General features: G+C 38.0%; 2 protein-coding genes across 9 annotated transcripts in view; one reads left to right on the top strand and one right to left on the bottom strand.

Moving 5' to 3' along the window:
- The window catches only part of Tmtc2 (Transmembrane O-mannosyltransferase targeting cadherins 2), a 299,799-nt gene that overhangs the window by 67,377 nt on the left and 217,369 nt on the right, over positions 1 to 15,053 (bottom strand). For all 7 annotated transcript variants that reach the window (XR_014426625.1, XM_083052298.1, XM_083052297.1 and 4 more), the window contains one exon: positions 9,323 to 9,437. Coding sequence is in view for 6 of the 7 variants with exons in the window: in XM_083052298.1 (XP_082908424.1) it covers positions 9,323 to 9,437 (115 nt within the window). In the remaining variant the exon portion in view is untranslated. The remainder of the gene's footprint in view (positions 1 to 9,322; positions 9,438 to 15,053) is intronic.
- Positions 1 to 15,053, top strand: part of LOC145944155 (UDP-glycosyltransferase UGT5) — a 185,772-nt gene that overhangs the window by 169,803 nt on the left and 916 nt on the right. Inside the window, exon 4 of one of the 2 annotated variants that reach the window (XM_083052309.1) lies at positions 2,590 to 2,986. The exons of the other annotated variant lie outside the window; for it this stretch is intronic. The gene's annotated coding sequence lies outside the window, so the exon portion shown is untranslated. Of the gene's footprint in view, positions 1 to 2,589; positions 2,987 to 15,053 lie in introns of those variants that run through there. 2 annotated transcript variants of the gene reach the window in all.

Below are 15,053 nucleotides of genomic sequence, written 5' to 3'. Positions count from 1 at the left end.
GATAAATTCACGTTAATTACAAACTTACAAGTTTTGGATAATTGTTGCATTTATATATGTATATAAAATGGTATAAAATAGAATTTTATTGTGACATTATATTGTGGAATTTTTCGTTCTCTTCTCTTTCCTATATAGTTTTCCAAATGATATTTAGTCAAGATTTATTCAGCTCGCTATGTGCTACGTGTGTAGTAAACATTTCTCGAATCTGTCCTTTCTTCATGATATATATCCCGATACGCTCATCGATATTCCGGATAGTTCTCAGCGTTTTCTTCAGTCACGAAGCCTCGAAGACGCGAACGTCGCTTCACCGCAGGATTCCTAACACGACGCGCAACTTGATATTCGCGCATAACTGTCGCTAGTATGCGATATGTCTGGCGCGCGATAATTGCCCGCGTAGCAGTAAGTTTATGCGACTTTGATGTGCCTCTAATACATGCCATCTCTTCATACTCTACGGCGTAAAGTCGGAGAGAACTGACGGGTAAATGGGTTTTGCCTGTATTCGTGCATTCAGCCGGTGTTTATGACCGACAAACGCAAATGCACCGATAAAACCACCGCGCCACGAGTCTCTATAATCCGCAAGAAAATATTTCAGCCGGAAAAGCTTAAAACCGGCTAGTAAGTTAAACCACGCTATCGCAGCTTAAGCTCCATCTGATGCAGGGGAGAACGGCTAAAATCGACATCATAGATTTTCCTCGAAAAAAAAAAATAAATAAATAAAACTAAAAGTCACATCGAACGAGACGTTCAAAACTTGCACATAAAATCGTTCGATCGTTCGTTGAAAATCTTTGAAATTTCCTTTAGACATTTAAAATTTTTGTTCGAGTAAGCTTCTCTTGATGGTCTTTCTTTCGTGCCCTGATGAAACGATGGGAAAAGACGGGGGATAGTCGGGTTACGACGCGGCGGTACCGCCAACGAGGTGGTATCTGATAACACAGACGGGGGAGTCTGAGATAATACCTCTGTACCAACCACCGGCATGAGCGGTTAAAGTTTAGGCAGGTTGTTCAAGGTGGTAAAGGCACGGTCTCGCGTGCATGCCAAGGACGAGGACAAGAGTGCACGATGCATCTCGGGCCTCGCCATTTTCCGTACAACGTACGAGGGTGAGTTTGTGTCCTTCGATGTACCTAATGAGCTTACGCGTTACGGCGGTCACGTTAAGAGCTGATAACAGCGGGACAGAAACGTTAATTAAGAGACACGGAGATGTAACGGGAGAGTTCGCAATCGTTTTTACGTTTTATTAAGTACGCATCTTGCATTTAAACCCGTACGGAAATTAGAAACTAGTTTTATTCTCCTTTGAAATTTTTCTGTAATATCAGAAAGCGATGTTCTTTTTAATATCTGGGTCGACAATAAAACCAAAGAGACTATTAATATCTAAATATAAAAATTATTAGCGCTATATAGATCGGCGATTCTTTCATGCATTTTTCCACCAACTATCTTTCTTTATATAGTCAAACTGACGAAACAAGCATCCATTTTTCAGCGAGTCAGGTCGCAGACTCTCTCTTGTACATTTCCTATACAACAACGCTTTCTTTGACAATCAAACGAGGAAGGCGAACATCCCTACCTTACCCAGCAGTAAACCGGTCGTAATTTCGCATACTTGAACGAACAGCCCGTCTCTCTCGCAACGTGAGATTCTCATCTTGCACAAGAGGCGCATTAAATTCCCTTCGTTACGATTAAGCACGCGGTAAGGGTCGGAGCTCGCGAAAAGCTCGCGCGGCGGAGGAGAGAAACGCGCAAACGTCAACGCCGACCGCACAAATGGACGACGCTCGCCTTCGCGCGAGGTGGCACGCTGTTGCATCTTCTGAAGAGCCGGCTCGGACTGGCCCGTATGCAAATGCGAGCGAGGGTGCACAATCAAAGCGCCGTCGAGACGATACATATTCAAGCGGCCGGCGCGGACAAACACCGTGTCGGATACAGACGATGACGGTTTAAGGCCGATTCACGCTTAGCAACACGTCAGCGTTCTCACTAATGAGAATCTAATGTCGAAGTTCACGTCACGGATCATCACGGTGTTACATTTCGCGCCAACGCTGAATGAATTAAATATAAAATGTATTTTATATATATGTATTAAATGTATTTTATTTATATATTTATTATATTAAATATTTTTTGATAAAAGTAAAACACGATACAGATAACGCGCGGTTGAATGAATTACTAACTACTATCTATTTATATGTTCTTCTGAATTGTTAATAAATTATTTTAATAGAAATATTTTCTTTATCTTCTTTAGCTATCTATGGATTGGAATGACATTTTCTAATAAATTTAAGCGAAATGTACAAACAATGTCGTTTTATACATAATTTACACTATTGACCGTCCATAGCAATTACTATAAATAAATTGAAGAGCTTTATATTTTTGTTAAAGAATTTTATGGGCTGGTATTTATATCAATATCGGGGAAAAAATTCTGCTCCGTTAATTTTAACACTATCTATTATTATGCCGTGATAATTCGTGCTGCAAACGATTCGTATGTCGGTCAATACAAATTCTATTGATATATTTCTATAAAAGAGCACGAATCAGCCTTTATACAACTGAGGAACGCACGTAGCAACAAGACCGAGAGCCGTTGAAACGGACAAGCCGGAGGAGGTGGAGCAGGACGAGAGGAGATCGCGAGAACGGTCGGCTGCAGGTGCCTACAGTCTGTATACATCAACAGGACAACAGATTCCAGGAGGTCTACAGCGGATGCGCGCGCGCGTTCTCGTACATGCCAGACAAGGACGAAGCCCATCAATTTCCCATTCAATTCGCCGGTCCCGTCTTCCGCACCCTCGCGTCCGCCTATCACCGTCTTGCAATTTGACTCATGAGGTCATCTCAGTTTTATGTGAATATTTCGTTAACGAATCCTTTTCAGTTTACACTTTGCAGTTAATTGCACCGTTCGCGTTTCATTGCATCGTTTGCATTACAATTTGTATTATAATTGCATGTACAGATGTTCTATGAGCCGAATAAAGAAAATAAAGAAACAAGATAATTTATAAAGAATTTACTAGAAAATATCTGTTGTTCTCAAGAAAGAAAATAAAGACCAAGAAAGATCAATCATAAGGTCTATTTCAAGATGCGATCGTGATTATTATATTTTTTTATAGTTTTCTCAATAAATGTGCAGACAGTTTAACGCGTATAAAATTTTGTATTAAATATAAGCAATAAATGTTTTAAAAAATTGTTGATGCAGATCAAAATAAAATACATGTTTGATCCGAAATAATGATCCCATCATGTATAATTATAATACTTCTGACTATTGGTCTGGAAAAATGATGAAGATATATATACTTGTTAATTTTCTTAACAAACCAACAATTTCAATTTAAAAGAAGGCTTTGTTCATAGCAAAACCTGTTGCATAACGATATTTTGACTGGTCAAAGGATTTTAAAGTCCATCTATAATGTTCTCGATACAAGCCGATATGACGATAATCCGGATTATTCTGCATCGTACACTACAATGCTTCTAAAATCGAACATCTGACAAAAAGAGTCTGTGATATACCGAGTAAAACTTTGCTGAATTTCGAGTTGCTACGTTTTAATAATTTTCATTCGATTAGAAATCATATTGCAATGATATAAAAAAAATGTATCACGTATTTTCATTATAACGAGAATACTATTCTCTTCTCATTTAATATAGAAAATGCAACGTTAACATTGCTATAAATGTGTAAAATATTTTTTTACAATATTATTTTTTATGCAAATACAAGTTTTGTAAAACGTTAAGTCGATTAATAGTTGCAGTTATTTAACATTTACACTCTGTTCTATTCTCCAAATTAAAGCGCGTCGGCGAAATTCGTCGAATCGATGTGACCCTCTTTTTAATTTTGCATGCTCGCATTGTAGCCCGACCTAGAAATCGGTCCATTATCGAGATGATACATCGACTCTGCTGTATATCAGCTGCATTACAGTGCAGCGGTATGTGCAAAGAGGTTTAATGCGTATGGTTTCGGCTAGAGGCAGCTAAATGGCACGTCCCAATTTTCATATCGTTTATTTCCGACACGATTTTATCATCTAACGAGAGTTTCGCAATTGCGATATAAATCCACTTTGCAGCATCACAATATTACGGCGACTAAACAAAATTATAATTATTGATCTATTGTAGCTGTGTATGCGTGCGAGCGACGAACGGGGAACACGTTAGAGGAGACACACGCGTGTTGTCATGTTTCGTGACAGCGAATATCATCGCTGAGCTTTATCCGCAGACCTGCAAATTCCGCGCGAACATGACACTCCCTCTTATGATCGTGAATTTATAATATTCGCTTTGTGTCGCGCTATTCCACCGTACATTTTTGGACGGAAGAGCCCATTCGCGGAACAATCGAGTCACTGTGCGAAATAGCTAGTGGTATAAGCTAGTAATTAGTCGGCCATAGACAGATTTTAGAGGGAGCATAATACGTAATTATTTCCGTGTGAAAAATTGTCTGTCAAATTTTCAATCGTTCTCTTTAAAGCGAAATAGCTATATATTCCGCAACAAGTCCCTCCCGCAAATCGTTTTGTTCCAGAAAATGTGAAGAGAATATGATTTATATACCATTGCGCGTCCAACGGCCCAGTAGTTATACGACCTCGCGATATCGAGAAACAAACTCGACGACTGCAATATCGCGCTATGAAAAATGCAGGACTGAAATGCACCGTGAAATGTCCCGTTAACATCGTTAATTATTTCCGTATATAAGCAGTATGTCAGAGCAACAAAGGGGACGCGCAATTAGCGTGTTCCTTCGGCGCGTCTTTGAGACTTGCAACTCTGATTAGACTAATCAGCTGAGTTAATTTCGAGTTAATCTTCAAATTCAGGCTTTGCTTACAGAGATTCCATATCTCTCCGCGATCTCCGTTTTCTCCCTCGCTCGCGACGATTTGTCATCCGTCGTGCGATACGTAATACAGAAAGCCTCCTCACCTGTCTGCGCGATGACGCATTCAACGGGGTCTTTGACGCGGCTCCGCCTTTCTCTCTCTCACTCTCTCCCTCTCCCTCTTCCTCTTTCTCTCTCCGATGCACCCGCATCCCCGTGCCATTTCGCACGTCAATGCACCATATAACGGCGCATGCCTACCTGGTGCTTTACGACGACGAGGCGCCCCGAGCGTCGCGACGACGACAATTAAGCATCGAGAGAGCGAGTGAGAGAGAGAGAGAGAGAGAGAGAGGGGGAGAGAGAGAGAGAGAGGGAGAGGCCCCTTTGACGCGGTGTCAATTCCCACCTCGAATCAACCGATTCCATTTTCCGCTGAACGACCTCCGGGAATCAACTTCCTGTTTCGCAGCAAAGCGCGTCGTGAGCTAATTTGGTTAGCCATCTTAGCGGCAGAGAACATCTTAGATGATTGCTATGCGGAATTATTGTCGTAATTATTGCTACGATGACTACAGAACTTGGATAGTTTAATTTAATTTCTGCGACAAGTCTTTGTCGCTTAAACATTTACCTCGTCGACTTTATGATTTAAAACTCGAGTCGCCCCCCCTCGTAATTGCGAGAAAAACAATTCGCTTGTGTTCGCGTAGGTAAAAAGCGTCAGATAAATGGCGTTCCATATTTGCACGAGATTGAGAAAAATCGCGGCTTCACTACGATTACTAATTATCCCGCTCGTCTTATTCGCTCTGTGCAGACTCAGTTTTTTTTCTTCAGTTCGTTTTTCGCGCGCCCCCGCATCATGAAACCATCGCGTTGTGATAACAATGGAAAACAGAGACGTGAGGGGAAGGGCTAATTAAGTATCGCCTACCGACAGGAGTAACAGAGTAATACATAATTACAATGTATTCTTCGGGATACCCGCCAGGGGAGAGGGTTTTTTGTCTCCCCCTCACGGTTTTCCTAACACGCGGCGAAGACTAATCAATTTTCCATTCACCGGCAGCCGCTGATGGATGACTTACGATCACGCCAGGGTTTTAATAAATCAACATCCGTCGTCGCTGCTCCGGGGGATGAGAAGGAGTGGGACGGGGTAGAGAGGGGGTAAGGTCTGTCATCAGTCTTCTTAGAAGTTGACCTCGAGGTGGAGGTACACGGTAGGCGCAAAATCGCTATCACGTCATTGCCGCGACGTGAACAAGCGCGCTCGTTGATGTCGAGCATGTCGCGAGAATCAATCTATCGCCGGAACTGGGATCGACATTGAAGGAAGGGCGGTTTATCCGGTCGGTCGGAAGGTTTTCTTCGATGCGCGAAAGTAACGAGAAATCAAACTATACTTCAGAACCGAATGGCGATGTATATATATATATATGAAGAACAATAAGTAAAAGAGAAGAGATTTAATATATCAGAGAAAATCATGAGCACACGAAGTGGACTTTATATTTCCTTTATAGCATCCAAGCTGTAATATCCTGCGATATATCTGATCTGCTCGTAAATTTCCGCGGAAGAAAGTAAAACGAACGGAGGGGAAAACGCGGGAAAACGCGAAGAGCACGAGAGCGATATACGTCGCTTTCTTATTAACCGTCTTTTTTTCTCGAAGATGATGACGGAGAGACGTAAACGGAAATTTCCCGGGCTATTGATTCATATATCGATAACGTACGTCGGGTGATAATTGCGCGCCGTATATCACCAAGAGGGATAATAACTGGGAAATGATCAACCGACTTGTCATTTTTACGAGAGCTCGATCATGAATAGGTCGACATGTATAGAATAGAAAGAAAAGCATACGCGTAACGAAAGACATATATTCACGATTGTAATTTTTCCCTCGATAACATAGCAAAGTGTCTACCACTTTACTAAATTACATAGTATTTTCACCCCCTTTGATTTTTAATATCCAGCTGCAGATCGATACTATGACGTATTATGTCCGAAATTTTGATGACAAGCAAACTTTTTTTAAAAGAATTAGCGATAGATAATTACAGCGCGCTTCATTTCACTCTAAAAGCTGATCCTGAAGGTATTACCGTCAGTGCCACGGAAAGGGACAAACGTCGGGTGTGGCTTATCTGAACGGACGAGCGGTTTCACCGGAATTTGCTTGTAACCGCTTGTAGCCGCAGTGTACGCTGGTTCAGCATGTTGAAGTCGTGTGTATAGTAATTACTTAACGAAGTAAATACGATTTCACACACGCGCACATATTTCGTAAATGTTTTTAACTCTTGCCCGAAGTTAAAATGATAATGAATAATTTTGTCAGAGCAAAAATTAAAATTATAATGCAGGTATATTATCAGAGAGCAAATCCTCTTAAATTTTTTTTTATCAAAGCTTAAAAATATCATACGATATATATTTCACGGATCGTATCGCAAAAATAAAAAAGTAAAAAGGATGGGACATATCACATGTCACGTAAGATTTATTGTTGGAATTAAGTTACTATTTCAAGAAACGATGTGTTTTTGTGCTTCAAGAATAATCGCGAATATCCATATTATTAGAATTTCAAATCGTTTTTCTTTTAAAAAAAAAACTTTTTTTTATCCGCAGCATCGGCATCGACAAATTTATTTGAATAAATAATGTATATGGAATTTTCTGCTCCACACACACTGACCTAGTTCCGTTTACCCCGTTTTAGTATCTCACATTTAACTGTCTTAAAATATTCGCGTCGATTTATTAATTTATGAGATCCAATTAATTATATTCTTTTATAATTAAGTAGTTTTAAATAATTAATATTTATCAATTATAAAGAATTAATAGTGAAATCAATAAACTTATCATTTAAACGTGCTATCATGTTTCAATATTAGAAATTAAATTAAATTATTAATTATGCACATCCTTTTAAAGAAAGCATTTATATTTTTGAAATTCATTTCATTTTATTATATTTTATCTACTTTGTTTTAGAATCATTTTGCTCTTTTATTACATCGACTATATCTATAATATATTACTTTTATTTTAAATATATCTCAAAAACAATTTTAAATTTAAATGGACGTTAATGCATATTACATTTAATCTATTTATCTTTCAAAATTATTTCATTATTGATAGCGCCAACTTTGGCTTTCTCGATCATTCTTCGCACTAAATAATCTAAAGAAATCTTTATATAATTTCGATGTACTAAAATATGGATGCTCACATATATCGAGACAATAAGTTATTTCGAGAAACCATCAGGATTATTATTACAAGAAAATTATTTCATCAGTTGCGTGTCCCGAAATCATTTCGTTTTTGATCACTAATTTTGCTATCGATTGGTGCATCGATACATCACTTTCTATCGATCGTTTAATTCAACCGGTAGGAGTACCGTACTAACATAAGACGTCTATGGTGAGTACATAATGGGGCAAGTACGTGGCGCCTAGTACGTGCTACGTAACCCAGCTTATCAGAAGCGCGCAGAGGGATGCCCAGGATAGGCAGGCTTATCGACTCAACGGCTTGACAGGCTTCCGCGTCCTTTCCCACCTTTAGTAGATGGAACATCGAAAGATGATGAATGCCGATCGAAGGACCCTAAGGACTTTCAGCGACTCTCTCGGGGTCGTGCTAGGTAAGCTCTATACGAAGTCGTTGATGCGTCGTGAGAGAGAGAGAGAGGTCGGGAAGGGGATACGCTCTGACCGATATTACGTACTTAAGAAGCTCGAGGTCGATATGGCTACAGTAGTAAACAGAGTTGCTTCCCCGTGTTCCCCGTTTTCCGGACCGGCTTAGCGCGAACAAATATATTCCGTATCGTGATGGATAACAAAAAATCGGGGAAAAATTAGTAGGTCAAATATAGAGATCCCCTGATAATCCTCTTACCAGTATTCGCATTTCATCGATAGCAGGTTAAATTCAAACAACTATTTACAAAAAAGATTTAAGATCCCTAACAGATTTAAAATCTCTAAAAAGGAGGAGATGTTAAAAATAATGACTCTTTATAGTCTTGAGTCTTTTAATATAATAAGAAACTTCGCAGAGTAATATATAGATAAGAGATCTATATTATAAGATAATAAGAGATCTCGCAGAATAATTTCGCGATTAGTATAGTGACGATATTTTATATTTCACATAGAGAGAATATAAAAAATATATTTTCTCTCTAGCACAAGTTTTTGTTTAGGAGCTTCAGAAAAAATCAAAGCTCGAGGAATCCAGCGCGTTATTCTCGTATTTGCCAAGTACATATACGCTTGATTCGTATATGTCACGAATGTCGATAAATCGTATAAATAAACGAAAAGAATATGAATGACAGAATTAGAATATGGTACTTACAGGTTGTAGTGCACGTCTGCCATGTTCGGTCGATAGCGAAGAGCTTGGACGAACGCTTCCTCCGCTTCGGCTATTCGACCCTGCTCGCTGAGAATGCTCCCCAAATTACCATAAGCTATAGAAACAACAAGAGAGAAAATATTTAATTTAATATCTTACTAGAATAAAATAATAATTAAACATTAAAAAGCTCGAATCATAATATGAGTAGTATCCGTAGAAATAAGTCATAAGTAAATAAGTGAAAAAATAATAATACAAACATATTTTTCAAAACTTATCAATTTTTAAATAAATATGTTTGTATAAAAAATAATACAAACATATTTATTTAAAAATTGATAAGTTTTGAAAAATTTGAAAAATAAAACAATAAAAGGAATAGTCGTGAAATATATAGTTTATGTAGAAAATAATGCCAACGAATATATATACCAGAGGCAATTATTAATGGATGGCACGATTTACAGGTGTGGAATAACATCTTATGTTTTCAGTGTTAATTATTATCCTAGCGGCAATTACTTGAGAATTATCACGATCAAGATACGCCCGTCCATCATTTCTCTGCTTACGTGCTCGCTCTAGCTACACGGCTTGTAGTTGAATATTCAACTCGTTAAATGATCAGTAGGAAGTGCTTCGGGAACATAGTTACATGCTGCGGGCACGCACACCGCTCGCTTATATACATCACTTTCCAGACATAAAGGCTAATATTTTCGTTGTTATTCCACTTTCTGGTGCTATTACGGAATATTTTGGGGTGTAGTTTGCACAGAATAATTCGACTTACTTGAGTGATATTAATTCTGATAAGTGTCCAAAGTGCATGAAGTAAAATCACATCAAAATAGAATTAAATACATAGCGAACATTGAGCACACAATTATCATCAATAGAAAGATATATAATTTTATATCAAATATACGTTTTCCAATAATGAATGACCTATATACTATTTTTTTTCTCGTTTCGATTACTTCAAATTAAAAACTTTTCAGAAATAATACAATTAATATACGCGTCCTATTTCCTGCGCTTGACGACTCTTAATTATCCTTTTCTTCTCTCGCGATTTGATTATTTTCAGAAATATTTTCTTGGAAAATAATGACTGTGGGACACACAGGTGGGCACAGAAATATTGAAATATCTCTCTTTTTTTATATCTCTTTTATTGGCACGGTTTCGCGAATGTGCCTAATTGTGATTGACAGATCGCGCCGCGCGATCAGTGCTGGAAATCGCAGTTAGCTGAGGAAAACGGTGGTGGAGCGTGCGCTGTCGCCGGGACGTCAGTCGCTATATACGCGTGTTAAATCAACGAGTGAACGTCAACCCGATGGTAGAGTGACTCCGTTGAGTCCCCCGATGGAGGAAAGGGGGAGGAGGAGGAGGAGGAGGAGGAGAATACGTGGGTGCAGGTTGTTGTTGAACAGGAAGGACGCGAGGGGGTTGCGAGCGAGCGCGTCGGCGACCTGAACCAACAAAATGTAAATTTATTTCTCGTGGAGCGGAGCAGTCTGTTAACACGGTAACACGCAATTTCTGTCGGCGCAATTAAAACGCGCTGTGACGTCGCCGTTGGCGCCGGTAGCAGCGCGTTGTGTCGGCGTCAGCTCGCGTGACCCCCGCCAGCTTCGCTCTTCCATCCCCTTTTTCTCTCGCTCAGCTTTTTTCCTTCCTCTCCTTGCAGAGGATATTTAAAAAATGGACAACGGGAGATTGGGGCCGGAATGGAAAGCATCCCGGGCAGAGAAAGGACCGAGATTGTCTCGCGAGAGCGCGGAATTAAGGCGGGCAGCTGTTAATTTAAAAAAACGTGGGCGTGTGCGGATGAGAGGAAGAGAGTAAACTTTCTACATCAAAGCTTGATAAACACGGTTGACACATTTCTCTGTACTTTAATTTATATTAATGTTACTAAATTAAAATTTACTTTTTGAAACTTATAACGAGAGAAAAATCTCTCTATTATTTCTATGTATATATGTACATTATTATAAATAATCCCGATTATATTAATGAACCAACTTGTGTCCAAACATTTCATTTCGACGTTATATTTAGACTGAATGAATAGGATAAAAGCTGACGTCGGCGAAATCTGACTTTAGAGAACGCTCCATTAATCGAACGAACGTGCATAAATAATATAAAAGCTAGGGTAAGATAATCATAAAATAATGTAACGCGATCGATGATGTGGAACAGATGCGCAGCGCTGATGTGCGGCGCAATTAATACGAACTACTGTCCGGTAGATTAAATCGTGCAATCAATCGTTAGATTATCATGAAAGTAAATGGAGCGGATAAAGCGTAAAAAGTGGCAAAGACGGATGGCGTTCCAAGAGAAAACCCATGTAAAGGAGTAACTTATTATCGTCAATGCTCCATATAGAGTTTAAAAACCAAATGTCCATCTGTGTGTCTCTTTTTCTAGTAAATCTTTTATTTTTCTTAAAAATAAAAATAAGTACTTCTTTGTGATTCTAACAAAAGATAAATTCCTGATAAACAAAATAGAAAAATGTTACTTTCGATAAATTGGGTATGCAATTGACAAGAAGGAGAAACATTAAATACGGCAGAAATTTCGCTACGTCTCTGGTAATAAGCTCGTATTGTGTCGCGCGGATAAAACGCATTATAGAAACGAAGCAAAAATTCTCGCCAGCGAAAAGAGAGCCCGGCCGAAGCAGTTACTGCGGGACTGTAAGTTAAAATAATTACGAAAATGTACACCGTGGAGGATAAGCGCCATATGAAAGTGGATAAAAGGTTGAAAAAAAGGTCGGGACGGATTAGAAGGGTGCATTAAAGGGAGAACTCCTTCCCGACAGATGAGGAGAAACGAGAAACTCGCGTATGCTCTTAACACGCGCGTGCACACTCGTGCAAGACGTTTCTGTCAGATAGATTAAAAATATGAAATATATGCAGAAAGCAAGAAACCCCGAGAAAGAGAACTGATGATTTCTTTTTTTTCAATGCAATAAGCATATAAAAGAATATTAAAAAAATCGAATAATGTGGCCTCAGTATTTGATCAATCTTGAAAATTAAAATTGCATTATCTTTGCAATTTTTATTTAAAATTAAAAAAGTTAAATTTTTCAATAAAGTCTATGTATAGTAAAAATTTCGATATATTTATTTTGCTATAAATATTTTGTTTTCCACAAATACATATGTATATAATGCAGACAATATCATTTATGTAAAATCACTTTGAAAAAAAGCTTTCATCAAAATTCTCTTTCAACTTTATCGTCACAAATAAATTTGTTATATATACAGATAACCGTGAGTTGAAATATACGTTAATTGCCATTAGAATAGATATACACAAGACCCAAGAAATTAAAGAGAAAAAGCGAGAGCGAGGGAGAGAGACGAAGAGCAGTAGAACAGCCAGAGAAGGGTCAGACAGGGTCCTCGCATGCCGCGTATTTATCTTCCCAGCGATTTTATAGACACGGTAGGCGCATAGTTGCCTGCGCCGAGGTGCAAAATGAACAAAATGCTCTTAACACGCGCGTGCACACTCGTGTAAGACGTTTCTGTCAGATAGATTAAAAATATAAAATATATGCAGAAAGCAAGGAATCCCGAGAAAGAGAACTGATGATTTTTTTTTTTTCAATGCAATAAGCATATAAAAGAATCTAAAAAAAATCGAATAATGTGGCTTCAGTATTTAACCAATCTTGAAAATTAAAATTGCATTATCTTTGCAATTTTTATTTAAAATTAAAAAAGTTAAATTTTTCAATAAAGTCTATGTATAGTAAAAATTTCGATTTATTTATTTTGCTATAAATATTTTGTTTTCCACAAATACATATGTATATAATGCAGACAATATCATTTATGTAAAATCACTTTGAAAAAAAGCTTTCATCAAAATTCTCTTTCAACTTTATCGTCACAAATAAATTTGTTATATATATACAGATAACCGTGAGTTGAAATATACGTTAATTGCCATTAGAATAGATATACACAAGACCCAAGAAATTAAAGAGAAAAAGCGAGAGCGAGGGAGAGAGACGAAGCGCAGTAGAACAGCCAGAGAAGGGTCAGACAGGGTCCTCGCATGCCGCGTATTTATCTTCCCAGCGATTTTATAGACACGGTAGGCGCATAGTTGCCTGCGCCGAGGTGTAAAATGAACAAAATGCTCTTAACACGCGCGTGCACACTCGTGTAAGACGTTTCTGTCAGATAGATTAAAAATATAAAATATATGCAGAAAGCAAGGAATCCCGAGAAAGAGAACTGATGATTTTTTTTTTTTCAATGCAATAAGCATATAAAAGAATCTAAAAAAAATCGAATAATGTGGCTTCAGTATTTGACCAATCTTGAAAATTAAAATTGCATTATCTTTGCAATTTTTATTTAAAATTAAAAAAGTTAAATTTTTCAATAAAGTCTATGTATAGTAAAAATTTCGATATATTTATTTTGCTATAAATATTTTGTTTTCCACAAATACATATGTATATAATGCAGACAATATCATTTATGTAAAATCACTTTGAAAAAAAGCTTTCATCAAAATTCTCTTTCAACTTTATCGTCACAAATAAATTTGTTATATATATACAGATAACCGTGAGTTAAAATATACGTTAATTGCCATTAGAATAGATATACACAAGACCCAAGAAATTAAAGAGAAAAAGCGAGAGCGAGGGAGAGACGAAGCGCAGTAGAACAGCCAGAGAAGGGTCAGACAGGGTCCTCGCATGCCGCGTATTTATCTTCCCAGCGATTTTATAGACACGGTAGGCGCATAGTTGCCTGCGCCGAGGTGCAAAATGAACAAAATGCTCTTAACACGCGCGTGCACACTCGTGTAAGACGTTTCTGTCAGATAGATTAAAAATATAAAATATATGCAGAAAGCAAGGAACCCCGAGAAAGAGAACTGATGATTTCTTTTTTTTTTTTAATGCAATAAGCATATAAAAGAATCTAAAAAAATCGAATAATGTGGCTTCAGTATTTGACCAATCTTGAAAATTAAAATTGCATTATCTTTGCAATTTTTATTTAAAATTAAAAAAATTAAATTTTTTAATAAAATCTATATATAGTAAAAATTTCGATATATTTATTTTGCTATAAATATTTTGTTTCCCACAAATACATATGTATAATGCAGACAATATCATTTATGTAAAATCTTTGAAAAAAAGCTTTCATCAAAATTCTCTTTCAACTTTATCGTCACAAATAAATTTGTTATATATACAGATAACCGTGAGTTGAAATATACGTTAATTGCCATTAGAATAGATATACACAAGACCCGAGAAATTAAAGAGAAAAAGCGAGAGCGAGGGAGAGAGACGAAGCGCAGTAGAACAGACAGAGAAGGGTCAGACGGGGTCCTCGCATGCCGCGTATTCATCTTCCCAGCGATTTTATGGACACGGTAGGCGCATAGTTGCCTGCGCCGAGGTGCAAGATGAACAAACGGGATAATGCCGCACACATACATACATATATGCACATGTCGGTGGCACAATGGCTCCGCCGTTATAACGAGAAAACAGGGGGGAGGCGTGTGATATCCGTCGGCTCTATCGGCTCTGGCAAGGGAAATTTCATTTTTACGCGGTCGTATATTTCGTCGCGGCGACGCGCCTATCGGACCTCGATCGACGCGCAATGGCTTTTTATTATTAACACGCGCGCAGCGCGTTTCTCTATTA

This window comes from Prenolepis imparis, unplaced genomic scaffold (assembly GCF_030444845.1).
Source record: "Prenolepis imparis isolate NDT839.2.m4 unplaced genomic scaffold, iyPreImpa1.0 SCAF_12, whole genome shotgun sequence".
NCBI lineage: Eukaryota > Metazoa > Arthropoda > Insecta > Hymenoptera > Formicidae > Prenolepis > Prenolepis imparis.
This window is presented reverse-complemented; position numbering and strand designations above follow the sequence as displayed.